This window comes from Callospermophilus lateralis, chromosome 2 (assembly GCF_048772815.1).
Source record: "Callospermophilus lateralis isolate mCalLat2 chromosome 2, mCalLat2.hap1, whole genome shotgun sequence".
In the NCBI taxonomy this organism is placed as follows: Eukaryota; Metazoa; Chordata; class Mammalia; order Rodentia; family Sciuridae; genus Callospermophilus; species Callospermophilus lateralis.
Window position 1 is genome coordinate 108,779,697 of NC_135306.1, and position 27,002 is coordinate 108,806,698.

Here is a 27,002-nt window from a genome sequence, read left to right on the forward strand (position 1 = left end):
CTGTAATTCCAGCTTCTGCGGAGGCTGAGGCAGGAGGATAAGTTCAAGGCCAGCCTCAAAAATTAGCAAGACCTTGTCTCAAAAATAAAAAGTAAAAAGGGCTAGGAATATAGCTCAGTGTGAAAGTGCCCTGGTTCAATCCCCAGAATGACAAAATAAATAAATATACAAACAAACTACCTTGCAGTTTTGTACTACTCCCTGATACAAATATCCTATGCTGGGTGACTCATCAAGTCACAAAATACCACAATTCTTTCTTTTTTCATCACCATTACTCAGAGCTTTTCCTCTGCCTGAAGTGTGCTTCTAAAATCCAATTCATTCTTCAAAACTCAGCTCAAATATTGTCCTCCTGCTAGAAATAATCCTTCACTCTTATAAATTTCCCTAGTCATTTATTCCTTCTTTAAAAAACTTTATTTATTTTAATTTTTTTTAGTTGTAGTTGGACACAATACCTTTATTTTATTTATTTTTATGCGGTGCTGAGGATCGAACCCAGCACCTTGCACATGCTAGGTGAATGTTCTACCACTGAGCCACAACCCCAGCCCCATAGTCATTTATTTCTTATACCACATGTTAATTTATGCTATACTATCTTGTCAACTTTGGGTCTTTCACAGTACCTAACACAGGGTAGATTTATCAGGGTATTTTTCATAGTTAAATCCTTGATTTAAAGGAGTATAGGTAAAATGTTAACCCATGGAGCTGTGTATATGCATGTCTAGGTATACAGTACACCTCTCTGGCTTGGTTTAAGGTATCCAATTTGTATTCTCTTCAGTAAGGTCTGCATAACAGAAAATTAAATAATGTGCATTTGGTATCTGCTGTAGCAGGTCCTATTTCTTTTAATATATAAATGGCCTATCTTTCACGTTTGAATAAAGGAGAAAGGATGAGCCTTCTTTCCACAGATGTGTGGGATTTTATTCAAAGGAAGATACTTCTGCTGGAATAATCTTTCCTATTTTTGCTTCTAAATTTTAAAAAAAATTAATATTTTATTTTTTAGTTGTTGATGGACACAAATATATATATATATATATATATATATATATATATATATATATATATATTTTTTTTTTTATGTGGTGCTGAGGATCAAACCCAGGGCTTTGCACGTGCTAGGTGGCTGAGCCACAACCCAGCCCTAAATTAAATTAAAAAAAAAAATTTGTAAACGAACAGAATGCTTTTATTTTATTTATTTGTATGTGGTGCTGAGGATCAAACCCAGTGCCTCATGCATGCTAGGCAAGCGCTCTGCCACTGAGCTACAGCCCCAGCCCTCTAAATTAAATTTAATGCAAAAAAGACAAGTCGACCTTTATCTCACAATTTTTATTTGACTTTTTTCTTTTGTTGGTGCATTATAGTTTGTTGTTGTTTTTTTTTTTTTTTTTTTTACTGTATTTTGCTTGTTTTTGAAAATGTACTAAAGATAGGGTTGGATTGCTGATCATAATGTCATTTACATTCTGGGTTTTGCTAGAGCTGTTTCATCTTGTATCACATCACGTGACATGTGGCATTTTTCTTTCCACTTCACCTTCATCCCAAACCACATCCTCATTCTGCACCTGAAAGTTATTTGAGTAAATATATTTGTAAAGTAAATGCTCTTCTGAGGCATATATGTTGCTTATATTCTGTAATTTTTACCCTCAATATGTCGTTCTATGCATCAGCATAAACAAAGACATAATCATTCTGTGGAAGAAGTCCCCAGACAGGCTCCTAGGAAGAAACACTGAGAACACCCACTATATTCCAGGACAGAGGGAGGGGATTCTGGAGGGAGAGTAAATGAAGAAATGCTGCAAATTAAAAATGAAAGTATTCTCCAAATTTGGGAAATGTGTACAAGGTTAATTGGCCCTGAGTTACAGGAGCTGTAAGCACTGGAAAGACACACCTGGCTTTTCCCTTTGCTCTATAAAATGTCCAGAAGGTCAGAGAAGTACCCTGCAGCCACTAAGGGTCAAATAAATATGTATTGGCCTGTGCCTGCATCTGCCTGCTCCTCAGAGACAAGACTTCATTTCCAGATCTCATGTTCATTTCTTAAGATCTACTTCTGACAATAGGCAATTGACCAAAAAGGTTTAGGGGAACAGGGATGGAGAGAAGTACCTATAAAAAGAGTCTGCAGGTCCCTTAATCCACAAGGAGAAAAGCTCTGAAATTCCTACTATATGGCCCAGAGATCCAAGTGACTGACAGATGACATGGCTCCAGCCCCCCCCCAGGGCTGGGGGGAGGGTGGGGGCCACCTGCCAAGAGCAAGCCACCCTTCATACTCTCTGCCCCAAATTTATCTTTCCAACCACTTGTGACTCTGGCAGGATTCTAGGAAGCATCCCCAAAAGGGAGTCACCAGAACGCTGTCCTATAAATATAAAGCAAAAATGGAGGAGATGCAGGAGGCCAAGTGTGTCCACTAGAGGGAGCGCCAACCAACTCTCCGTGGCAGGGAACCTCTAGAGGTAGTTTCTCAACAGCTGTCTGCAGGTCATCTATATATAGGAATAGGGGAAATGCCGACATAGATTAAGTACTGTGAGAGAAAATGGTCTTGTAAATACCCAGCAAAAATCCTGGACTTTCAGGAGTTTCAAAATCAAAGATTTAAAGAGTCTGAGAAAATTTAAGTAGCTTGCCCAAGTTTATACATCCATTGAGGGGACTAGGATTCATGTCTCCTGTCTCTAACCAGTGCCCTTTCCTTGACATTTACATCCCTCTGGGTCAATATCCTGGAGTCCATGGATCCACCTCTCCTCCGTTCTCACTTCTGTAAAGTGGAAAACTCTCTTAACTACCTGCTTCTGCATTATTTCCCTCAGACACTGTAAAATGCCTTTCTGAAGGGGAATATTCAGTTGTAAGTTTAATGTCCTTTTGCCAGTGAGATCTTGAGATGAAAACTGCCAGGATGGCCATGTCAGTCGTCTTCTATATCAGCACAACATTATGTACATCTATAATTCCTTAATCTCCAAATTGCAGGCAGCACCCACCTGGAAGTACATCATAGCTAATCAGCTCCAAAGCCCTTTCACTTCAAAATATATTTAAGATTTTGGGAGAAGGGGAGAAGTGACCCTCAAGGGTCTTTGTATTTTTAGCTTTGTGAGCTGACAGACCATTACACCTTCCTTTGAATTCTGTGTTTTCCAGTTGCCTGGACAACATGTAGCCTCCAGAAACCCAACCTTCTGGTTCTCTGTCCTGCCCCTGAAGGAAGTTTGCCAGCCTGGACTGGTTTCCAGGACACAGGCTCCTCCTCAGGCTCTTTCTAGGCCTCTCTCTGCCCTTCCCTGTGAGTGGGTCACTCCACAAGGAGACCCCCACAAAGGCAAGAAAACATCCTATAGGTAGGAAAAGGTGGGGTGAGGATGGAGGGAAAAGGGAGCAAACTGGTACAGAGATTTATTTTCCCTAACAGAGGGTTGGGAGGAATGACTTCTCTATATAGAGCAGCCCTTCCTGCAGATCCAGCCCTGCCTAAGGTTCCCAGGAAACCAAGAAGTAAAGCTTCCAACAAGTGTGAGACAGACTTGAAAACTAGAATTCTAAATCACTCAAGTCTCCTGTAAGTCTAGGGGTTAGAACTATAAAGTCCCCCCTCCCTCAGGACAGCCAGGACATGCCACCTAAGACCAAAGAAAAAGGTAGGAAATCTGGGACACAGAAGAAGAAAAAGAACTCGAGTGTTGGTAAGTCACAGTGGGTACAGGTGGGACCCCTGCTTCTACATGTCCTATCAGGGAGGCACCCTTCATTGGGTGGTCCTCTGATCTCATGAAGGAAAGTCCAGGGGTGGGGTAAGGTGGGGGTGGGACTGAGATTATGATAAGCTAAGGCTCTGCCAACTTGCCAGGGCAGATGTGGAGGCCGAGGCCAAGCACAGGCTGATGGTGCTGGAGAAGGAGATGCTCCTGGACCACTTGGGTGAGAAGGGTGAAGGCTCTGGGGACAGCATAAGTGGCATTTCTGGGTCCTTGGGGGATCGAAGGGATAAGCACAGGGCTAAGTCAAATTCTAACCGGCCCCTAATGGAAAAGGACTATGAGGGGGGGCAGTAGGCAGTGAGGGTTGATGAGGGATGCTTCTTCCCAAATTCCCTGGCCGGGATCAAACCCAGGGCCTCATACGTGCTAGGCAAGGGCTCTACCACTGAGCTATGCCAACATACCAGGGAAGCTATTTTCCATGGCCAGAATATAGAAGGAGTTTTTCCTTCGTAATAATGAAGAGCCTGTGAGATTCTAGAGGAACAAACAGAGCAAAGGGCTGGACGCCCTGCCACCAGCTTTTCAGGGGTGAGAAGAGCTTATCCAGCCCATGGGGACTGGTTGTGTCACAGCCAATCCTAAAGGCAGCTCTGCTGCTGTTCACAGCTCTGCGGAGGGATGAGTCCCGTAGAGCCAAGGCTTCCGAAGAGCTGCTGAAGCAGAAGTTGCAAGGGTTAGAGGCAGAACTCAAAGAGGCCCGAAGTGAAGAGAAGGCTATATATGCAGGTATGTGACGGGGTGAGCAGGTGGGCAGAAGACAGGGCCCTAAAAGAGGACAACCAAAGGGCCCCAAGGAAGCAAGGAATCCAAGGAAGATCCCTGGCATCCCAGGCATGCACCTTTCAGAATCCCTGATGCCATGTGTTGCTTTGTGGGGGTACAAAATGCAGTCATAGCCATTATCTCATTTATCCAATGAGAATAAGTGGAAAAGCTAGGTTCCTCATCCCAAACTGTATGGGAGAAGGCAGTTTGGTTTTCTGTTTTTTCTTCTTCTCCTTTTCTTTCTTTTTAAAAATCTGAACCACATCCCTAGTTCTTTCGATTTTTGAGGCAGGGTCACACTAAGTTGCCCATGCTGGTCTCTAACTTGTGATCCTCCTGCTTCAGCCTCCTGAGTAGCTAGAATTACAGGCTTGCACTTCAGCATCAGGCAAGGGTCCAGTTTTCTATCCCTTCCCCAGATTTTCAGGGTTTTCCACCTTCTCAGCATCATCACAAGAAAAATTAAGAAGGTCCTTATGCTCTGGCCTCTCTGGACTAAGTAAAGTCTTCTCCATCTACAACTTTCCTTTCTCCGTGTCTCCATGCCTACACGGCTTCCTGGCCACCCACTACCCCTGCTTCAGAGATGAGCCGCCAGCACCAGGCCCTGAAGGAGAAGTTGGAAACCCGCAGCAATCAGCTGGAAGAGGAAGTAAGGGGTCTTCGGGAGCAGCTAGGTAGGTTCCATCCAGGTCTTTTTCTCCAAGGGTCATTGACTAAGTCCAGATGAAAGGATGATCTTAGAGGGTCCTTCCTTAGAAAGCTGCAGTCTGTTGGTTGAATTTGAATTTAGATGCCTTTCTCTGGACTGTTCTCTGAGCAGAGGATTCAGGATGACAAGAAATTCTAAGATGTAAGAAAAGAAGCCCCAGTGATGGCACATGGCTGTAATCCCAGCTTCTCCAGAGGCTAAGGCAGGAGCATCACAAATACAAGGCCTCAGCAACTTAGTGAAACCCCGTCTCAAAATAAAAATAAAAAGTACTGGGGATGGAGCTCAGTGAGAAAGGGCTTCTGGGCTCAATCACTAGTACTAAACAAACAAACAATAAAAAACAGATGTAAGTAAAGAAAAGGTAGATTTCAGGCTCAGGATGTAGTTCAGTGGTAAAACACTTGTCTAGCATGTGTGAGGCATTGAGTTCAACCAAAAGAAAGAGAGAGGGAGGGAGAAGTAAGGAGGAAGGGAGGAAAGAGAGGAAGGAAGAGAGAGAGGAATAAAGAAACACCAACAGAGAGAAGGTCTCATACCTGACTTCCCCCTTTGCTTAGTGTCTCCAAATTCAATGTTTATTCTTCTCCACTGCCTTGTCTCTATGTCTCAACTGAGCAAAACATATTCCCTAAATTAAGCTAACTTTTGTAATGAAACTAAGGAAAATATTAGTTATTTACTTCTGTATCTTCAAGGCCTAGCACCTGATAGGCCCTAAAAAACCACTTACTTAATAAAGGAATAAGCTTTCCAAATAAGCAAAAAAAAAAAAAAAAAACAGGAAGCCTTTGCTTTCCTTTCCTCTTGCTTACAGGACAAAGTTGAATATCTCAGCATAGCACATGAGTTCTTTCACAATTTTAGCCTCAAAGTTTTCTTTAGTTTCTTTTTTCCTCTATGTGTGTGTGTGTGTTGCTGGGGATGGAATCTAGGGCTCATGCATGCCAGGCAAGCACTCTACCCCTTAGCTACATCCCCACCCTCAATGTTGTTTGCTTGTTTGTTTATTTATTTAGTTGTAGATGGACACAATATCTTTATTTATTTGGTACTGAGACTCGAATCCAGTGCCTCACATGTGCTAGGCAAGCGCTCTACCACTGAGCCACAACTCAGCCCTCAAAGTTGTTGGATTTTTTTTTTTTTTTATAATCTTAAAATATTTTCATTTTCAGTTTAGCTATAGATATCCAAGAGCTATTTATCTGTCATGTAGTCCCTAGGTTCTTTCCCCAATATTTGCCTTATTTCAATTTCAAATTCAACCAACATTTATAGAACACCTCTTGTATACCAGGCACTTTGCCTTCCATTTCACATTTAAGGGTCACAACATACATGAGGTTTGAAAGATTAAAAAATTGAGACTCAGAAAGAGACATATTTGACAATATACAAAGATTAAGTAATGACCAGACTTTGGACCCATCTCCTGTATCAAGCCCTCTGCACTCTATCATACCTTGATGGATCTTTAGCTCTTTACTGGGACTGTAGGAAATTTGATGAACCTGGGGGAGTCTGGAATAATCCCACTCAAGGCGACCTCTTTAGTACCTCTGGAGACTGTTCAGGGTAGAGTGCCACCATTCTGTCCTCTCATCCTTCCCTTCTGTTCCCCAGAAATGTGCCAGAAGGAGGCTAAGGCTGAAAGGGAAGAGGCTGAGCAAGCCCTCAGAGAGCGGGACCAGACCCTGACTCAGCTTAGGGCCCAGGTGGTGGACATGGAGGCCAAGTACCAGGAAATCTTACATGTAAGCACTTCCCTCCAGAGCCCAGCTGCTCTAGTACCCCAGCACTCCTCCATCCCCACAGCCCACAGCTAGTGTGATGACTAATAACCCAAGGGAAAGGAGAAGTTTCCCCAAGGAACACTACTCTATCCTCAAGTTGGACAGAGTGGATACAGCTGTGCCTACCAGCGCAGAGTAAGAAATCCCTGCAAGCAAGGAAAGCTTACAAACCAACCCTGGGGCAACCCTTATCTCCATCCTCTCTTCTTGGGAGTTGAAAGCTTGGTGTCTGCAGGGCAGTCTGGACCAGCTCTTGGCCAAACTGAGAGCTGTTAAGCCTCACTGGGATGGGGCCGTGCTGAGACTCCATGCCAAGCACAAGGAGCAGCTGCGCCAATTTGGCCTCAACCCTCTGGATCTTTGAGGCTGCCAGCCTCTTCTCTCTGAGGCCCAGTAATAAAGTGTTTTAATGTTGAACCCAGCAGAGCTGTGGGCTGTGGTCTTTGGCAGAGAGGAGTGATCCCCATCCTCTGGGAACGTCTCTACATCCTGAAGACTAAGAGGTGGGCTGGGGTTGTGGTTCAGCTGCAGAGCACTCACCTAGCATGTACGAGGCCCTGGGTTGAATCCTCTGCACTACAAAAAATATAAATAAACAAAATAAAGGTATTGTATACAACTAAAAAATAAATATTAAAGAAAAAAAAAAAAAGACTAAGAGGTAGGAGAGAAATTTGACAAGGTCTCAATCCCTCTCCTACAGAACCTGGGTTTCGCCATTTAATGAAACTGGGGAGTCTGGAATAATCCCACTCAAGACGACCTCTTTAGTACCTTTGGAGACTGTTCAGGGATAGGGTCTAGGGCCCTTGTGGTCCCTTTAAATCACCTCCTTTTGTCCCCATCTACAGAAACACAGGCAGCCAGATTCATAGAGAAAGTACATTTCTATAATAAAACCCAACAGTTACCAGATATCAGCCCCCACAGTCTAAGGCATCCATAAAGGGAGGGTATAGCTGTTCTCCACATTCTTGTACCATATTACACTGGAGTCATACTAGGGCAAGTTCCAGATGGCTTCAATCCATCCCCACAACTAGCCCGACAGCATCCCCTTCTCAGGCAGAACTTCATCCTTGGGACACATCTCTGCAAAGCTTCCACGTGGCATCCTCTGGAGTCTAGGCTCCTTCAGGGCCCTCCCTGAGGTCTCTGACCACACCCTTTCCTGGGAGGTATGCCATGGGAAGGGAGGGAGTCCCTGGCCATTCCTGTGATCGATGGTGTCCTAGACCTCTAGTTCCCACTTCTGGATTAGAGAAACCATCTCTGCTCCCACCACTTCAGGCTGCAGAGAAAAGTCAGGAGAACCACTTGGCAGAACTACGGCAAGCAGGGGTGTCCTATAGCAGATCTGAGGCCAGAGTCCAGTCCTATAGAGATAGAAGAGGGAGAAGGTCATTCTAAGGCTAGAAGAGTTCCTTTACCCTCCCCCCAACCTGCCCTGGAATGCCCAGTTATGGGACTTTTTTCATGGATTCTTCTGTCCCCACCTGTACACCCCACACTGTCACCTAGTAGTCCTCCCAATCTATGTTTCTCTCTGGCTCCTCTCTGCCCTTCTCTGGCGGTTCACACCTCCATATGTCTCTTTTCCTTACCTTTCTAATCCCTGGGGGAATCCAGGCTTCCAAGCTCTGTTGAGACCTGGCTGCCAGCTTTAGGCAGAGGGGTGGCTTGGCCTCGGCCAGCTGCTGAAGCTTTTGCAAGCCATCATTTCCATCCACAGGATACCCGTTCACCTCCAGAACCACATCTCCCATTTGCAGCCCTGCCCGGGCAGCTGAACCTCCTGGGGTCACCTGGTGGTATAAAGGGCAGATGGAACACAGAACATCATGGATATGTTTGCTATGTGTTCTAGGACTCTGGGAGGAAGACAGAGGAAGGCTGTTCAGGAGGTAAATAATAGAAAGGATCCAAGATCCATGGGGGCATCAGTCACCTGGGAGACAAAAAGACAAGGCCGACTGGCCACACAGCTGAGTCGGAAACCATAGCCGCCACCAGGCCCAGGGTACAGGAAGCGCTTGCAGGAGCCGAGAGGACCAGGAGGTATGGTTGTGTTTTCATCTGGTAGGTCCTCGGTCTCAACCAGAAAAGCTGAGCCAGTGTCTTGGGGGGAGGCAGCAGCTTCTGTGCACTCCAAGAAGAGGAGTGGGGACAGGCGAACCTAGACCAGCCGGCAGAGCAAACCTGTCTCACCTGAGCCCTGTTCTATTCCTGCCCCCTCCCTTGCCCAGTCCCTCAGCGCCCACCATGCTGAAGAAGCGGTCAGCCTCACGGTCGACGACAATGAGGGAAACACAAGAACCCTGCGCCCGGATCCTGGACACTGTCTCCTCATGGCCCAGCCCCTCCACGCTCTCCCCAGCCACAGCCACCAACCGGTCCCCAGCCTGCATCCCGGCCTTCTCAGCTGGTAGTCCTGGGTCCACCTCCCACAGGAACTGTCCTGGGACACAGACATCCTCACTGTTCCTCTTCCCCTCACCTCCAGGGTGCATACCCAGGGAATAACCCTCAGCCCCTCCCAGGTGCACTGAGAAGTGAGCAAGTGCACACTCCAAAGCACACCTTCCCCATCCACCTGCAAGCTCCTACTCACCAAGGCGACCATTGAGGCCCTTCTCCTCCCGCAGAAGGAACCCGAAGCCCTGGGGCCCTTTCTCTAGGTGCAGACATCGAGGCTTGGCAGGGAGTGCCCAGCCCTCTGCCAGGGGTGCAGCTAGGGGCATTCCTAGCTGGCGACACTGTTCCTCCACTTCTGGCCCTGCCACCAGCAGGGTCACCTGCTCTCCACTCTGCAAAAGCTGTGGGGACCAAGCATGGTGTCGGCATTACCCATTGGGTAGGGAGGGATGAGGTGGGCACCTCCTCACGGTACCCCCTCCCAAGGCACCGGAATGAGGCACTAAAAGGAGGGCCTGAAAGGAGGGATGGTAGCAAACGCAGATCATCAGATTGGGAGGTTGGGTACATGGGGAGGAGCCTGCTTCCTGTGATGGACCCAGCCAATGACTGGGGAGAGAGGGAAGTGGGCAGCCATACCTTCCTGTTGAGTTGGTTGTGAGTAAACTTCTCCACACTGAGCCCATTCACCTCAAGCAGCCGAGCCCCTTGGGGCACCCCTGCCCGCTCTGCCGCTCCTCCCGCACTTAGCATCAACCAGAAAGGACCCCGAGCTCCTGGAAGAAAAAACAAAAACAAAAAACCACCACAAGCTCCAGACTGCTACTTACCCCACCTTCCCCCTCTCCCAAACTCTAAGCTCACCATGGGTGACACTGAAGCCAAAGCCACCTTCATCTTTTACTATGTGGCACAGCCGGGGCCGCACCCCTGAGTCTAGAACAGGACAGAGGTGGCCACTGTTCCCTTGCTGAACTCGGACCACTTCATAAACATGCCTCGCCAAGACTGTCAGCAGAACCCGGGGACCACTGGCCCGGATGTGGCGCACCACCTAAATAGAGAGCACATCAGGGTAAGGGTGATGGCTCCTCTTGCCAACTCCCAGGGCCTCCTGGGGACCTGTTATTCACCAGGGGAACCATCTCTCTAGATGCATCCACCCTTCCTACCTGGGCACCCCTAAATCCTAGGGTGTAGGGAGATTTATGGCCCTGTTGCTATTGTGCCCAGGGAGGAGGCTCACTGGCTTTTCCCCCTGAGATGCTGTGGAATGCTCTCCCGTACCACTGGGAGTCCCAGCCCAGCCTCACCACCACATAGTCCTCATGTTCCACGACATCACTGTTCACCGCCAAGATCAGGTCTCCTTCCCGGAGACCCTGGCGCTGGGCAGAGGAGCCCGGCTCCACCCTGCACACCACATGCCCAGGCCTGCCCAACTGCTGCTGCAGGTGGAAACCAAAACTCCTGCCCTCCTCTTTGCTCAGCAAACAGAAGCGAGGCCTCTTCAGGTTCCATGGATCTGGAGGGGGAGATGGACAGCAGAAAAGAGACAAGGAAAGGGGAGCACAGCCCAAGTGCACATCAGTTGCCTGATTGACCTGACAGCCCTGCCTCCTGCCAGGGCACTGGGCAGGTGTCTACCCAGAGAGAGGTGCAGCACTGTGGCTGAACACCAAGTGGGCAGAGTGGCTGAGACAGAGGAAGCACTGACCCCCTCCTACCTCCACATAGTTACTGATTTAGAAGGAGGCAGAGTGGTTACCAAGGAGATGGGAGGCTGCATGGAGCTGTGGTATCTCCAGGGAAAGGCAATGGTTGCCAAGGGGTGAGGGAGTTACCAGAGCAGTCATGGTCTTCGGCCAGGGAGAGAACAGGATTGTCAATGCCCAGCTTCGGGTTAAATTTGAACTTTCTGCAAGAAGGCAGGGGAAGTGGTAGGAGAAGCTGGCAGCTGGACTTGAGTCCCAGGCTCAGGAGCTAATGGCATCTGAAGAGCTGCCCCACCTTCAGGTCATCCCTCCTCTTACCCAACCCTCAAGCCACTTACAGAGTTAAGGAGGCTGTGTCCTGAAGATCTACTGGACAAAGAAGTGGGTAAGAGGAGAGGCACATTCCTGCCCCCAGATGCCTCTGAAGCCAGATTTAAAGATAGGTAGTTAGTGTAGCTAGGTAGCTAGGATATGATATTGAGTCTGATAAAGAAAATGGAGCCCATAAAGAAAATGGAGTGCAATCTGAGCCCGTGGGGTCAGAACTACACCAGGGAGATTGAAATGTTAATGTCCCCAAGGCCCCAGGCCATCCTAAAGAATTGTTAGTGAAGCAGCTCCCAGCAAATAGGGAGGTGCTAATCAAATCACCCTAGGACCTTCCTGCCCAGATCACTCCTCCTCCACCCCATTGGCCCACCGGTTTTTCACCTTTTCACCTTCCCACCAGCATCCCCTCCCCCCCCCCCCCCAATCACAAGAAGAAAAGAGGGAAATAAGCCAGATAAAGGACAGGAATGTAGGGGGATAAAAGAAGACCTTAGATATAAAAGGGATAGGACCTCCCCATCCCATGGATTCCGCCTTTCTATCCCCTCTTCCTGGAGTGGGGTGGGGAGGGATGATACTTAAGCTTTCATGGAAGCAAGGACTCAGCAGGGTAACCAGCTATATCACCTCTTCCACATTCATAAACTGAAAGGACTTAGGGAAACACCCAAACTCAGAGCTAGTGCTCTGCTCTGCTCCAAAAGTTTCACCTTCTTACTAAAGTCACACTTAAAGGGATGTCGTATATCCCTCTCCTTTTCCCTCCCCCCCAAGTCTGTGACACATAAATCTGAGCATATCAGTACAGGGTGTGGACCAGGAAGACAAACATATCAACTCACCTCTTTCTTCTTCTTAACTTCTGTTTGCTTCAGGGCTGCAAGCCCCAATATCAAGTGTGCCCAGTCCCATAGCCTCCAAATCAGGCCTCTCACTGCCCCCAAGGTCCCATCCCGCTATATCTCCCAGCCTCCTACCTGCAGCTGCCTCCATAGTTAGATCAGCAACCAGTGTTCAAGAGTAGGGACAAGGTCCATCGTAACCAGCTGATCCTCCCACCTGCCCCCTCCCAAGTCCCGCCTCCTTGAAGACGCTGTTATGGAAGCAATGGGGTAATGGTTAACGGAGATGAGACTCTTATCCTCTGGGAAGTGTTTGTTTCTCTTGCACCCATTCCTGGGCTTTAACTTTCTTTCTTTTTTCTTTTGGTCCTGGGCATTGAACCCAATGGTGCTACATCCCCAGTCTTTTTAATTTTTTTGAGACAGGGTCTCACCTAAGTTGCTGAGGCTGGCCTAGAATGTGGGATCCTTCTGACTCAGCCTCTATGACTCAGCCTCTGGAGTCTCTGGGCTTCAACTTTCTCCAGAGATCCTACAGCTGACCCAGATGCTCCTCTGGACAGAGAAAGGTAGACTGCTGGTCACTGTGACCCCATGCCTGGGGGAAGGGTATGAAAAGGGTGATAGCAGTTTTATGGCCCAGCCTGGCCAATATCCATCCCGATATCTTCTACATAGGTCCCTCCAGCCACTGCTGCCTCGGAGCCTAGAGTTGTGTCTCCAGCACCAGGTAGGCCACGTTCAGCTCCTACAGCTACAGCCCCTCATTCCCAAGGCCCCTGCACAGCAGGGACACAGTGTGAGTGAAGCATTTCCTGCTGGCCCCTCCACCAACAAGGAGACACCTGCTGCCATCAGTGGGTTGTTAAAAGTGGCCTGTACAAAGTGGTCAGTAGTTTACCCAGAATGGCCAGGAAGAGTGCCCTTTCTTGGGAGCATCAGGTAAGGAAGAGAAGGCCACAGAAGGTAGAAGACATGAGGCTTTTTAATAGCAGCAAGTTGGGTACACCTGGCCCTTGGGCCACCAAGCCATGGGAACCAGTGTGATACAGGAGCATGAGTGTGAGGGAAAGCACCAACGTGAGGGCGTCCTCAGTGTCACAATAAGCACAGGCAGGAGGAGAGGCCCTCCAGCACATCTCCTGAATGGCAACACCTCCAGCAGGGCAGGTTTAAGAAGTGAACCCTTTGGTGGTACAATCAGAGGCTCTCTGAGCAGAGGGAGAATCAAAATTGGTGGTGATGCCACAGGGCAATCTGGTCACCCAAATGCCACATCCTCAGTTCTTCTAGCCACAGGGAGAGGAGACACACTCAATTTTTAAGACCGTGGTATCAATGGACCGTATTTAACCCTGGAAATCTAGACTTAGTTGGACATGTCCTGGGGTGGCAACCCACGTAGCTATGCCCATTGCTTTGCCACCAGCCTTGAAGGGATCATTCTAGAAGGAGTAGTACAAGCAGGGAGGTCACAGAGGAAGGGTTTTGGAGCCAGTGGTCCCACAGCCGGGTCTCAGCTGCCACTGTCTCAGCTTCCAGGGCCTTCTAACTGCTCCAGGAGGGCCCTGAACTCGCTCTCCACTCGCAGCAGCTGAGCCTTGCGCCAAGGATTAAGGGTGGCGCCTCGGCTGTCCTCGAGGTCCCGCAGCAGAAGCTCAAGGTGGCGCCGAACCCGGGCCCGATCCCAGCTGTTGAGGTTCCGCTGGACTTCACTGAGAATCACTGACCAGTACTCCGACACTGCTGTCCCCTCTGTCAGCGATGCCACAACCCGGGCCTTGCCTTCAGCAGTGCCTCCCAGGTCCCGAAGAACCTGGCGGCCCTCTGAGCTGAGTTCATTGAAGTAGAGACTAGCAGGAAAGAGAAGGGTAGATGTTCATCAGGGGTGTGGAAAGGAGGGCCTGGGGTGGATCGACAGTCAGGAGCCCCACAGCTCCTCCCCTACTGCCAGACATGATGGGGTAGGGGTCTGCAGCAAACCAGAGGAGGAGGGTGGTGGCCAATGGGAGGCAGGATTGATGTAAGAATTCAGCAGGACCAGGGACAACAGACCCCTAAGAGAAACGGTGGTAGGGAACAGGGGCAAGGTGAAAGCCAGTCACAAAGTGGGTGAACTAGCTCAGAACTGGGTTAACAAGGATCAGTCAGAATCCAGAAAGAAAGGACAGACACCAGGCCCAGAGCACTCCCTGAGGTAGGAAGAGCACAGTGGAGAGAGGAGACCAAGCGGCCAGGGACCCATGGGACCACGGGCAGGACTCACTGCAGTAGCTCCAGCGAAGGGTGCTCCCAGGCAGCCTTGGCCAGGGCCAGGGCTGCTGTGTCACCAGCACCATTGTAGGCCACATTCAGCTCCTGCAGCTGCTGATTGCGGTCCAGCTGGGCAGCCAGCAGCTCCAGCCCCTCATCCCCAAGGCCCGTGTGCAGCAGGGACAGGTGTGTCAGCGAGGTGTTTCCTACTAGGCCCTCCATCAGCAGCCTAACACCCGCTGCAGTCAGTGGGTTGTTGGACAACCTAGGGCCACAAGCAACCTAAGGTTATAAGGATCCATTGCAAATGCCCTGTGCTGGGCTTTAAGACTTGGGCCTTAAAGGGGCACAGCCTGGGGTGGAGACAAAACTGAACAAGAAAGTGTCGGCCCAGGAGAAGGAGACAGATAAACCCAGTTATAGTCCCTGCAGAGAAGGAAGAGTGGGAAAAGCTGGCTTCTCCTTTCCTCTCTCCGTCCTTTCCATCTCCTATTCTCCATCATCCCTTCTTCCCACTCCCTCCCTCTCCTTCACAGTACTATTTCCCTTCTTCCCCCTTTCCCAACCTCTTCCCAGGACCTGTTCTTCTTTCCCCTCTAGTCACCCCATCCTTCTGTCCTTCCTTTCTCCTCCCTCCTTCACCTCCCCTTACTCCATCCAGAAATTGGAAACCCAGGGGTCCTAGAAAATCAACCAACACCTTGAGAGCAGCTAGTGAGACTGCCCGGCATTACAGTCAGCCTTGTGGGGGAAAATACTGGGAGGGAATCAGTGACTCTGTTACCAGGCAACCAGCCTAGGTATTAGAGCAGCCTCCCTGTCCCCCAAGCTGACATTAGCCACCAGAGAGGCTTTCTTAGCACCTAAAACTCATGGCATCCTTCCCTTTGTCCTGTGGTTTATAATGGACCTGACTCGGGTGGAGGGACAGATCAGGGCCTCAACTCTCACCCCCTTTACTACAGCATGGGTGGGCCTGCACCAGGTAAGTTGTAAGGCAGGGAGCTCGCCCTTGACCTGAGCTGGCCACCCACAATAGCCAGAGCCTCCCTCCAGCCCTTCTCCCAGGGCACTCACCTTAGGGTGGTAATTTGGCACTGGTCATGCAGTAGCAGATCTCGGAGGTCCCTGCAGGCCTCGGGGCCCAGGCTGTTGAGCTGCAAGCTGGAGCAGAAGGTGGCCAGAGGGGAAGTGAGGGGCCAAGAAGGGAGATCAGATGGAATGTTTCCATCTACTGTGCCCCTTCCTCACCAGCCTGCCTTGTGCCATCCATACCTGCCCTTACTTCTTTTGTTGTTCCTATCCCTCCAACCACATCAGACTTCACCATCCCACCCTGCTACGGTCTGGGTAGCTTTTCCCCCAAGGGTTCATGAGTTGGAGGCTTGATCCTCAATATGAGGTGCTCAGGGAAGCAGAACCTTTGAGAGATGAGGCTTGGTATGAGGTTATTAGGTCATTGGGGTGCTCCTGGAGGGGATGAATGTTGGACTCATAGAGAGAGTCAGTTCTCATGAGAGTGGGTTGTTGTAAAACAAGGTCACTCTATGCTCTCGGCTCCTTTGCATACAGCTGTTTCCTTTTCAGCTCTTTTGCCATGTTGCAAGGGCCAAAGAGGCTCTCATCAGAAGCTAAACCAAACCATGTACCCAATCTTGGACTTTCAACCTCCAAAACTATGAGATGAGTAAATCTCTTTTCTTTATAAAGTACCCAGCCTCAAGTATTTTGTTATAGCAACAGAAAGCAGATTTTTCAGACTTTCTGGTCCTTCCTCAGTACCTCAGTACCTGTTTCCCTGTCAATTTCTCTTCCCCTCTTAAACTCTAATCTTCTCTTCATGCCTATGCATAAGGATGGGTCCTTACCCCAGCTTCCGAGCACGTAGAAAGACGGGCATGAGAGTGCGCAGCCCAGCAGGATCCAGCTGGCAGGAAGCTAAATTCACCTCATCCAGAGCATGTCTTCCACTGCCCAGTACAGCTGCCACCACTGTGCACTTAAGAGGTGTCATACGTACACCTGCCAAGTTGAGCTGGCGTAGGGAGCTGAGCACTTCAGCAGAGAAGCGCTGGTTCTGGAACTCATAGTGGAAGAAGAGGTGGTCAAGAAGCTCCGACGGGGGCAGCACCTGCCGGCCCAGTTTACCCAGCTTCTTCTTGATGGCCTGCGCATTCTCCAAGGCATCCAGGTTCTTGATGGGGCAGCCAAGCTGAGCCAACACAGCACGGTTGTGGGCAGAGAGAAGGCCCCCCATGAATATGGGGAAGAGCTCAAAGACTTCATCCTCAGGGGGCTCATCGGGGTGGCGCCGGGGGCCCTCCACACCCAGGATACTGGCACCCATCTGGTCTAGAACGTCATCATTGTAGTAGTCCTCCTCTCGGAACATCTCTAGCACCATGGCCTGGGCCACTGCCTCCCGGCTTTTATCTACCATGCGCCCAAACACTCGTGGAACCACCTGGAAAAGAAGCAGGGGATGTTGCCGTGGCCTCCCATGTGTCTGTTCAGTCTTCAAGGTTCAGCTTAAGGTGTACCCAGACTGCTCCAGCCTCATAATCTCCCTGGAGGGAGCAGCACAATTTGTCTGATCACACTACCCCCTTGCTACAGTACTCTCCAGGCTCCCTACTGCCTGCGTGGCAAACTCCAAGCATTTAGCGTGGAACATGAAACATTTCATAATCTGGCCCATCTGACTTTTCCAGGGTCATCTCTCAAACATTTGTCTCACATACTCCAGACATTAGGAACTTTTTAATTTTTTCCAAGCACCCATCCATTTTCTAATTGTGAAAAGGAATGAGCATATACAGTTGTCCCTCAGTCTCCACAGGGGATGGGTTTGTGAACCCCTGTGGATACCCAAAACCCATGGACATTCAAGTTCCACATATAAAATGACACAGCATTTGCATATAGCCTACTTACATCCTCCTGCATACTTTAAATCATCTCTAGATTACTTATTATACTTAGTACAGTGTAAAGACTATGTAAATAGTTGTTATAGTATAACCACGCTATGTAAATAATATGAAAAAAATACTTTTTTTATTTTTTATTTTGATATAGTAAACTATTCTTTTATTTTTTACTTTTAGATAGGGTCTTGCTAAGTTGGCTGGGTTGGTCTTGAACTTATGATCCTCTTGTCTTAGCCTCTTGAGTTGCTCTGATTACAAGCAGGAAACATTGTGCCTGGCTAATGCAATTTTTTCTTTTCTTTTTTTGTACCAGGGATTGAACCCTGATGTGCTTAATCACTGAACTACATCACCTAGTCCTTTTTTATTTTGAGACAAGGTCTTGCTAACTTGCTTAGGACCTTACTAAATTTGCCCAGGCTGGTCTTGAGCTTATGATCCTCCTGCCTCAGCCTCCCATAGCTGGGATTACACATGCCTAGCTCCAAATAATTCCAACCTGTAGTTAGCTGAGTCCATGGCTGTGGAACTAGTGCATGCAGAAGGCCAGCTATATTATGCCCTTAGTTTGAGATGGGGATAGGTGTTATAAATACATTACCTTATTTTCTAAGCATTTTTTTAGTTGTAGATAGACACAATACCTTTATTTCTAATTTATTTTTATGTGGTGCTGAGGATTGAACCCAGTGCCTCACACTCATTAGGCGAGCGTTCTGCCACTGAGCCGCAACGCCAGCCCCTATATTACCTTCTTCAACATCCTCATTATTACAGCAATTAAAATATAAAAATATAAAAATTTAAATATTAAAATATAAAAATGGCTGGGATGCCCCGTGCACTAGCACATGCTTATAATCCCAGGAGCTCAGGAGGCTGAGACAGGAGGATCATGAGTTCAAAAACAGCCTCAGCAGTGGCAAGGCACTAAGCAACTCAGTGAGACCCTGTCTCTAATTAACAATGCATAATGGGGCTCAGTGGTCAAGTGCCCCTGAGTTCATTCCCTGGTACCAAAAAAAAAAAAAAAAAAAAAAATGCCTGGGATGTGGCTGGGATGTGGCTCAGGGGGTAAGCATCCCTGGGTTCAAGCCTCAGTATTAAAAAAAAAAGAAAAGAAAAGGAAAAAAAACAGAGAAAACAAAAATGTAACACTTACTGATAATCTAACCAGGGCTCTGCCTTCTCAAGACTAGTTGCTAACATGTTCCTAGAAAACCAGGATTCCCCAGCAAGGGACCACGGCCTGACAGAAATACTCCTAATACCATCAGAATGGTTAGGCAGAAAGAGCAGAGGACTCAGAATCACAAAACCCTGAACTCATATCCTAATTATTCTACTTGCTGAGTGTCCTGGGACAAGTTCCTGTCTGAGCCTCAGTTTCCTCACTTAAAAAAGAGGTCATAATAGTAGTTTATTTCCAAGGTTGAAAATGAACATTTCCAAGGTTGAAAATGAAAAAAAAAAAAAAAAAAAAGCAAGAACCCTGAGGAAGTGCCTGGCAGACCTCAGCAGAGTGGCTCCTCCATCCCTCAGGAACTTCCTGCCCCCTCCAGGTTCCCCGCCAGCCCTCAGGCCTGACACTTGATTTCTGGAGTGGACCTGCACCCAGCATGGACTGTCCTAAACCAATTACAGATGCCATTCATCCTCCCAGTATAAATGAATAAAATGGCATCTGCTTTATAAACCTGTCTCTGGTGATTTAGTTTGGATGAGTCATCGCTCCCTGAGCCTAATCACCTTTGGGGAAAGAGATACAATCGAGTTTCTGGGTCTACAAAGTGAAGGACAGACCATGAACTGTAGTGACCCCTGCCTCACAGCAACAAAGACTAGGAGAAGTGCAGAATGGAAACTTGTTAGGAATCCTGTGGGATTGTTATTAGGTCCCTATGCCCTCAAATTCCACCCTCCAGCCCCCAAGCCTTCCCCAGTCTGTGTCTTCTCTTTCTCTGTTCCATAGGCCCCAACTGCCCAGAGCTGAACCAGAGCCCAGCAGAGGATTCACACCTGTGCAAGAGGCAGCACTTTCCTCCTGGGAGAGGGGAAGGGGTGAAGGGGGAGCCATGAGGCACACAGGATCCTGGGGAGGGAAGGAGCAAGGGTGGGAGCTCAGGGCTGTTACCTTGAGCAAGTTGAAGAGCAGAGGCAGAATCCGCAGCGGCAGCAGCTTGGCTACAATGCCCAGTACCAGGCTGACGTCCTCTCCCACACGGCCCACGACCTCAGTCACTTCCTTGCCCACCCGCTGCAGGGTCGTCTTATACAAACCCAGCACAATGTAGAGGGCGGCCAGGTATTCCTGCATGGCAGGCACGGTGAACACGAATGTGCCCAGGTGGCCTGGCTCCACGCATGGGGCCAGAAAAAACCTTAGGGCATCCCGACGGAAGACGTGCAGCAGCTGAAACTCCTCCTCCGTCTTGATGCCAGCCTCCAGGCAGCCTCGGACATCCTCTTCAGAGAAGTAGGTCTTGCGGGAGGACACCCCTTGATAGGCCAACTTGCCCATGGTTCGGGCTGCATAGGCCATCAGGGACAAATTGGAGGGGTCAGTGCTCTCCAGCGTTTCTCCACTGAAATTGAGGCGCAGGAAACTGGTGTAGATGCTTGTGAGGGTCTGGCCGGCAGGTATGGGGGCATGCAGGAAGTGCAAGGTGGCACAGACAAGCCAGCAATAGGAGGGCAGGAAACAGGCGGCGGCAATCTGGTGGTGCCCTTCCAGATTTCGGGAGAGCATCTGTACCAGGTTGTCCCGCTGAGCTGGTGTGGCTGAGACACCCGCACCCCTAGCGCCATCCCCACAGTCCGGCTGGTTGAGGCGGAGCTGGAAATAGAGCTTTTGCAGGTTGGTATCAGAGAAGCCGCAGATCTCGCCATATCGGCCCACATACTTGCTGGGGATGCGGCCAATGGCAGAGGGACGGGTTGTCACCAGAATGCTGGCCTGGGAAGGGCATGATTGAGAGTTAAGAAAGACCTGACGAGTCTGGAGCAGTGGTCCATACCTGTAATCACAGAGCCTCAGGAGGCTGAGGCAGGAGGATCTCCATTCAAGGTCAGCCTCAGCAACTTAGGAAGACGCTGCCTCAAAATTTAAATAGAACTGTGGATGTAGCTCAGTGATAAAGAGTCCCTGTATTCAATCCTCAGTAACAAAAAGGAAGGAAAGATAGACAGACTTTAGGGCCTGGATGGCCTCAAGGCCCTGAGGACTGAGTGTCCAAGGATGAAGGGGACAATGACTACAAATAACTATAACAATTACTGAGCATCAATATGGTCCCAGGTATTATATGCAGCATCTCATTAGATCAGCACAATTCAAGGACAGAAGGAAACAAAAGCTAAGGGAAGTCAGTGACTTGCTTGGGATCATAGAACCGGGAAATGAAAGGGCTAGGATTTGAACTAACCTAGTGCCTATCCTACCCAAGAAACATGTGGGCCCAGGGCACAAAACTCCTTAGGGGGCAGGCCAAGGGACAGCAGTGGAAAGATGTGGTAAGGGACCACCTACCTCAGGCAGCATGTATTTGCGCAGCAGGTTGACCATGATGGCAGCTGGTGCCCTTGGTTCCTCGGGATCACTACAAAGCCCCGTACCAGCCAAGCGGAAGTCAAGGTTGAGTCGCTCCAAGCCATGGAGCACAAACAGCAGGCGGGACCCAGCAGTAGTCATCAGGGGCAGAACCTCCTTCAGGGGAGTATAGCGCTGGGCCACAAGTTGGCACAAAGAGGTGGGGGTGGGGCCCAGGGATGACAGGTCTTCACAGGAGAAGGGAATGAGTAGCTCAAAAGCTGGCAGTCGCCCATAACACCAGTCCAGGACCATCTTGCGCACCAATGTGCTCTTGCCTGTACCCACTGTCCCATAAAGCACTACTGTCTGCACCCTGCGCCCACAGGCATCCGGGTCAAAGAGCTGAGACAGGGCCAGTGCAGGGAGCCCAGCTGGGGGTGGCTGATGCTCCTGGGCCAGCCCTGCAGATGGGCGAAGCAGCTCATCAGGGGTGCTCTCACGAATCACAGGGTCAACATGGACTGTGTCTAGTGCAAAGGTTGGACCAAACTGGCGTTCCTCTCTGGGCAGCCGGATGAACCACTCGGCCAGATTCCTGCGGTGCCGCTGGATAGCTTCTGGATGGGAAGACAAGAGACATGGATCAGGGAAAGGGGCAGGAGATGCTGGAGCTTAGGGCCAGTCAGGGGTGGTAGGTCAAGCTGGGGAGTCAAGACACAGCACCCAGAGATGCTGAGGCCAGAATGCTGCTAGATTCACCAGACTCCTTCAGAAAATGCAGATTGTCTGGAAAGTTTAGAATACCTATGGCAGAAAGTGGAGAACTTCCAGACAAATAATGCGAGCCTAGCTTCATGGTTATCTGTGCATGACCCTACCCTGGCTGCTAGAACCAGGATTAGATGAGGTAGGCAGAGTGGCTCTCCAAGTACTTTGTACATGGTAAGTGTGCACTGTGTGAGTGTTGCAGGAAGGGATGCACACACAGAGGGACCACTACTGGATGGCAGTGGATCCTGCTTCTCCTTCTAATGCCCTCTTCCTTTGTCCCCCTCTCCCCAGCAGGATCCCAGACAATCCTTTACCAGTTGCAGAGATGCTCTGGAACACCTGTCCATGCCTTCCTGATGGGGAAGCACTGTCCGTTGAGCTTCCATGGTGGCGTGTAAAGGCCCTGGGAGTGAGGAGAGGGGATGGGTTGGGGCCAGAATACAGAGCTCAGTCCCTGCACAAGCTCTGAGTCTAGACCAGTCTGCACTGCTGGACTTCCAGCTTCCTGAGACACTGGACATCCAATTCAAAAGCTAGTCTAACTCTTGCTAGGGAGACTCCCCTCACAGGTACTGGGGATGTGGCCCTGGCCCTCCAGCCCCCACTGCTGACCATCACCCTGGAACCCAGGCTGGCCCCTGTCAGATCCAACCACTTCTCACAGATCTCCACTCCTCTTCCACTATGATTTCTACCTAGATGATTTAAGCCAACTTCTGTGCTCTCCCCGCCCCCAGAAGCCCAACCCCCTCTGTCAGCAGATCAAGCTAGCACCATGTCCTGACCCTTCCCAGTCTCCAGGGCAAGCTCAGATATTTCTAAGGCATGACACCCAGGCCTCACCTAAGGGGTCCAAGGGGACGCTCCCCTTTAAGGGGCCAACTCCAGTGGGTCAGGAAGGGGAGACACTCATCTACAGAGAGAAGGAAGAAACAACACCTACAGATCCTATGCACATTATCCCACCAATACACAGACCCCATGTCTATACCAAATTCCCCCTTATTTGCTCTTAAAGCAGCTGTACTGCCCATTTTTAGAAGTTATTATGCAATTTTATATTTCATTATATGATTGTTTGATTAACATTCATAGAGATCAGGAATTACATCTGTTTTTGTTCACCATTATATACCTAAAACTTAACCCAGGATCTGGCACATGGGCAGCTTAGCAAATATCTGCTGAATGCAAAATGAAATCAGACAAATATTCCTGGATTTATGCAGCTATAAGAGGCCCTGGAAAATCATCTAGTGCAGCTCCCTTACTTTAGGATGGGGCAAAAGGAAGTTCAGAGAAGTGAGGTGACATGCCCAAGGTCAACAGCTACAGAACCACAAGTGAACTAGATCACTTGGTATTTGGATTCCAGCTCTCTTGGGGACACCATCAAGACCCTGAAGAGGAAGGGAGAGGTAAAAAAGAAGAAGAAGAAGAAGAAGAAGAAGAAGAAGAAGAAGAAGAAGAAGAAGAAGAAGAAGAAAAGAAAAGAAAAGAAACCCCAGCTTCCTGTTTACCTGGTGGCTGAGATGTTCTTCCCAGACCAGAGTACCAAGAGGCTCTGGGCAAATAGCAGCCCCACCTCATCCTGGGAGAGAAGGTCAGAGCCTGGGAGACTTACCACCTGCTCTCCAGTTCCCCTGCAAGAAGACTAGTGTGAATGCATTGCCACCATCCCACCTCAATCCTCCCGCACCCCTACTCCATGCCAGATAAGGAGGGACCACCTCCCAGGAGAGGTTCAGCCTTTCCAGATGTCAGCACCATAGAAGCCCTTGCCAGCTTCAGCTCTCCTCCCTGAAAATACCATCACAGTGATCCCATTTTATCTCCTACTACCTATTGCCTCTTCCCTGAGGCTTCACAAACACCTTTGTCCTAAGTTCCAGACCCCAATAATCTGCTTTTAGGTATCTTCCCCTACCCCTTGACTACCAGCAAGCTTACACAGGAGTCCCATGTTCATTTTCAGAAGCTTTTCTGGGCCTACATTTCCCAGTAATCATTATCCACTCCCTTCTGCCTTTGTTCCCTAGCCATCAGGTCCTTTTAGCTGAGTTTTAATGGTTTTATCATTTTATCTTCTCTGTGACTTTTATGTAAGCTGTCTTTGAGGCTGACATAAATAATAAATGAATGAGTGAACGAACTTCCTATTTGACATCTCCAAAAGGATATGCGGCTGCTGCTTCAAACTTCACCCAGGCAAAACTGAACCATCATTCCCCTCTCCTTTGAGTGCTTTGCTACAGATCTTCCCAAATGCTGGATTTACACTGGAAACCTGACCTCCCTCCACCGCTCAAATCCTGCCTCCCATGCTCCTCCAGGCAGTGGGAAGAGTTCCACCAAATCCTCCCAACTGCTTTGCCTTCTAGTTCTCTAATGCATCATCCCAGAGTTAACTGGGACCTCCCAGGATCTACAGGACTCCCATCTTCTCATGGCCTTTCCAACTTCAGTTTCGCCCATTCCAACCCCTTGTTCCAGGCGCTAATTACCTTCCTAAAGTCTAGGTTAACTTAAAACTGGTCTATACAAGCTATTTCTCTAAGCTTGCCCACAGTGGGCACTTCCTTCCCCAGGCTCACTTTCCTAACTTGGTTCATACACGTTCCTCAGCTTGGAATGGCTTTTCTCGTTTTTTTCAGAATCCCATCCAATCTTTTTTCTTTTTTGCCTAGGGGGCGCTCTACCACCAAACTACCTTCTCCAGCACTTTATATTTTTTGAGATAAGATCTCGCTAAATTGCCCAAGCTGGCATGGAACCTGGGATCCTCCTACCTCAGCATCCAAACTTATTAAATTGTTCGGATTGCAACCATGTGCCACCGCACCCAGCCAGAATTCCACCCAATCTTAAGATTCTGCTCAAAGATTCTCACTCCTGAGAAGTCCTTCCTGAGCCCTAACCTGCAACCTGCTCCTGTGTGGCACCTGGTCTCCTTCCCTAAGATCAGGGGAGGGTTCACTTAGAAGGGGCTGCATTGGGCGACCTTCCTCAGCAGGGTCAACCAGTGCAGGAGCTGGCGAGGGTGTTGACTGGGCTCAAGACAGGAATTCCAGGGACTGGAGAAGGGTTAAGGGAGAGTCCTTGAACCCTGGGGAAGCTCTGGGTTAGCATTAGATCCAGGGCCACATAGGACGCGAGGAAGCATGAGGGGAGGCAGTTCTCTAGTGATCATCCAGGTCGGCAGGACAGTATTTTTTTTAAAAAAGTGGGGGGGGGGTACGGCAGGAAAAGAATACGGACAGTATTCCCATAAGTCCAGAGGTGCCCCACCAGTCTGGGTCCCAAAGAGGGCAACTAGTATCAGGTGGCTGCGGAGACTGAGGAGAAAAAAGGACACATGCCCCCATTCGGCGACCCAACTCCGTTCTACTTTGTTTCCGACCGCGAACTCCCAGTGACACTTGCCCGTCCCGGCTCCCAGCGCGCCCTTGCCGGGACCAAGCGCAGCGGCCCAGCCGGGGTCGGAGGGGCGCTCGAGCCAACTAGGCCTTTACCCGCGCCTGGTCACCGCGGCCCGGCGGGACGGACGCCGGCGTCTCCAGCTGGCTCCCAGAGTCCCAGGCTCACTGGATGCGACGCGGCGCTGTGCTTCCTGCCCGCCTCCGCCCGCCTGCTCGGAGCCCCGCCCGCCCTGGCATCCCAGCGGAGCCCGGACCTGAGCAGGCGAGCAGAGGAGCTAGGGCTGCGGGGTCCTGACGGAGGAGGCCCTTGAGAGCGGCTCAGAGCGGAGACTCCTGCCCCACCCAGCCTGCCCCCGCCCCCTCCATGGGCACAGCTCTCAACCCCCGCGGGCCCTGAAGCTGTGCTGCCCCCTGCAGGTCCCAAGCGCCAGTCACGTCCAATGACCTCATTAACCACCTCTCAGGCGGGCTTGTTGATTCGCCCATTTTACAGACGAAGACCCTGAAGCTCAGAGAGGTGAAATGACTTGTGCAGGTTGATCCACTGTAAAGCACAGGAGACAGAACAAGCCGATGGATCCTGGGTCCTCCTACTTCCCCCCAGGGACTTCCTGAGAACCTCATCCCCAGGGATTCCTTCCCTTCTCAGCCTACTTCCAGGCAGAGACCTGAGCCCTTCCAGCTCCTCCCTTTTCATTTCTGGCCCTCTTCAGGCCCCAGACCTCTGTATGTGACTTCTGGTCATTTTGATCAGGAAGGAGGAAGAATTGTGGCTGGTGGACAGTTCCCACCCCAACCTGCAAATCCTGTCTGACATCCCATCATGGTTTAGCTCTGGGGCTTCCGGGTCCTCTAAGTCCTTATCCCTTATACTTGTGCTTCCACAGGAGGAACACCCAGGACTCACCTAGTTCACAGGAAGAACCACCCATTGCCCTTAGCCAAGGCACACCTCCAGATGCAAACATAAGTGTGCAATATGCACAGAACAGATATGTGCAACAAGGAGCTCCTGAGAGGTTCCCCAGGGTAGGAATGGGAAGAAGGTTTTGTGGTCTACCCCCTGGAACAACTGAAGACAGTGTTGATATTTCATGTAGATATTTGTCCATTCATTGAACAGCGGTATTGAATTAGCACCTCATCCTCAACTACCTGGCCCAGCACTAGGCCCTGGGCTGTCAGTCAGAAGAAGGCATGCAGGGGCCAGACCAGTATGTTCACAAATGATGTACTTCAGAGGCAAAGTCAAAGCATCAGGAAAGCATGAAAGAGGAAGTTACTAACTGCTTCTGGCAGAGGAGGTGACATTTGAACTGGATGTTAAAAAAAAAAAAAAAAAAAAAAAAAAGCCAGGAAAGAGACCAGCATTACAGACTGTGGGGGAAATAGCATACTTGCATGAGAAGTTCTTTAAGGGGAGTTGAATGGGTCAGGGAGAGAGGAGGTAGAACAGCCCTATGAATGTTCTCAGGGGTGATATTTTCCTGGGAAACTCCTCTAGTATCACTCCACTTACCTACTCATGCAAGGCAGACTGTCACCTGGATGTAGCTCAGAGCAAGCTGCTCCCCTCCCCCAAGGGTATGACAGGCATATAGGTTTTATTAATAACATATAATTTGGCCCCTTGTAGACAGAAATACCATGAATCATGCTGTGGGCAGGTTTTTTCTTGTCTGGCCTCAGGATGGAATGCCAGGTGCTCTAAGA

General features: G+C 49.6%; 3 protein-coding genes across 6 annotated transcripts; 1 reads left to right on the plus strand and 2 right to left on the minus strand.

Moving 5' to 3' along the window:
• Positions 1–3,661: 3,661 nt before the first annotated feature.
• Positions 3,662–7,446, plus strand: Drc12 (dynein regulatory complex subunit 12 homolog). 2 transcript variants are annotated; one of them, XM_076843697.1, is made up of 6 exons: positions 3,662–3,731; positions 3,901–3,966; positions 4,416–4,535; positions 5,159–5,251; positions 6,913–7,043; positions 7,297–7,446. In XM_076843697.1, exons 1-6 carry the CDS (start codon positions 3,662–3,664, stop codon positions 7,444–7,446), a joined length of 630 nt encoding a protein of 209 aa, XP_076699812.1. The 2 variants fall into 2 exon arrangements, with proteins under 2 accessions (XP_076699812.1, XP_076699813.1); XM_076843698.1 differs by having other exon boundaries at positions 7,318–7,446.
• An 893-nt stretch (positions 7,447–8,339) lies between these two features.
• Nherf4 (NHERF family PDZ scaffold protein 4) lies at positions 8,340–12,535 on the minus strand. Of its 2 annotated transcripts, none has more exons than XM_076843700.1 (11): positions 12,520–12,535; positions 11,551–11,578; positions 11,342–11,415; positions 10,811–11,022; positions 10,362–10,551; positions 10,173–10,273; positions 9,694–9,898; positions 9,344–9,540; positions 9,031–9,258; positions 8,687–8,887; positions 8,340–8,458 (listed from the first exon to the last, which is right to left on the minus strand). In XM_076843700.1, the coding sequence occupies exons 1-11, from the start codon at positions 12,533–12,535 to the stop codon at positions 8,429–8,431; spliced, it is 1,482 nt and encodes a 493-aa protein (XP_076699815.1). In that variant the 3' UTR covers positions 8,340–8,428. The 2 variants fall into 2 exon arrangements, with proteins under 2 accessions (XP_076699815.1, XP_076699814.1); XM_076843699.1 differs by having other exon boundaries at positions 10,137–10,273.
• Positions 12,536–13,351: 816 nt separating this feature from the next.
• Nlrx1 (NLR family member X1) lies at positions 13,352–25,627 on the minus strand. Of its 2 annotated transcripts, none has more exons than XM_076846280.2 (10): positions 25,544–25,627; positions 23,391–23,513; positions 22,714–22,783; positions 22,185–22,273; positions 21,097–21,716; positions 19,702–20,523; positions 16,506–17,101; positions 15,715–15,801; positions 14,651–14,902; positions 13,352–14,237 (listed from the first exon to the last, which is right to left on the minus strand). In XM_076846280.2, the coding sequence occupies exons 2-10, from the start codon at positions 23,458–23,460 to the stop codon at positions 13,916–13,918; spliced, it is 2,928 nt and encodes a 975-aa protein (XP_076702395.2). In that variant the 5' UTR covers positions 23,461–23,513; positions 25,544–25,627; the 3' UTR covers positions 13,352–13,915. The 2 variants fall into 2 exon arrangements, with proteins under 2 accessions (XP_076702395.2, XP_076702394.2); XM_076846279.2 differs by lacking the exon at positions 25,544–25,627 and adding an exon at positions 25,383–25,465.
• Between the last annotated feature and the right edge of the window lie 1,375 nt (positions 25,628–27,002).

Coding starts and splice junctions, on each gene's coding strand:
- Nherf4 (XM_076843699.1), bottom strand. Junction 11,416..11,550: donor GACACAGCCTCCTTAACTCT/GTAAGTGGCTTG, acceptor GCCTTCTTGCAG/AAAGTTCAAATTTAACCCGA. Junction 9,899..10,136: donor ACAACCAACTCAACAGGAAG/GTATGGCTGCCC, acceptor TGGTCCCCACAG/CTTTTGCAGAGTGGAGAGCA.
- Drc12 (XM_076843697.1), top strand. CDS start 3,662: ATGCCACCTAAGACCAAAGAAAAAGGTAGGAAATCTGGGACACAGAAG. Junction 3,967..4,415: donor GATGCTCCTGGACCACTTGG/GTGAGAAGGGTG, acceptor TGCTGTTCACAG/CTCTGCGGAGGGATGAGTCC. Junction 7,044..7,296: donor AGTACCAGGAAATCTTACAT/GTAAGCACTTCC, acceptor TCTTCTTGGGAG/TTGAAAGCTTGGTGTCTGCA.
- Nlrx1 (XM_076846280.2), bottom strand. CDS start 23,460: ATGAGGTGGGGCTGCTATTTGCCCAGAGCCTCTTGGTACTCTGGTCTG. Junction 22,784..23,390: donor AAGAACATCTCAGCCACCAG/GTAAACAGGAAG, acceptor TTCTCTCTGTAG/ATGAGTGTCTCCCCTTCCTG. Junction 14,903..15,714: donor TGCCAAATTACCACCCTAAG/GTGAGTGCCCTG, acceptor TTGTGGCCCTAG/GTTGTCCAACAACCCACTGA.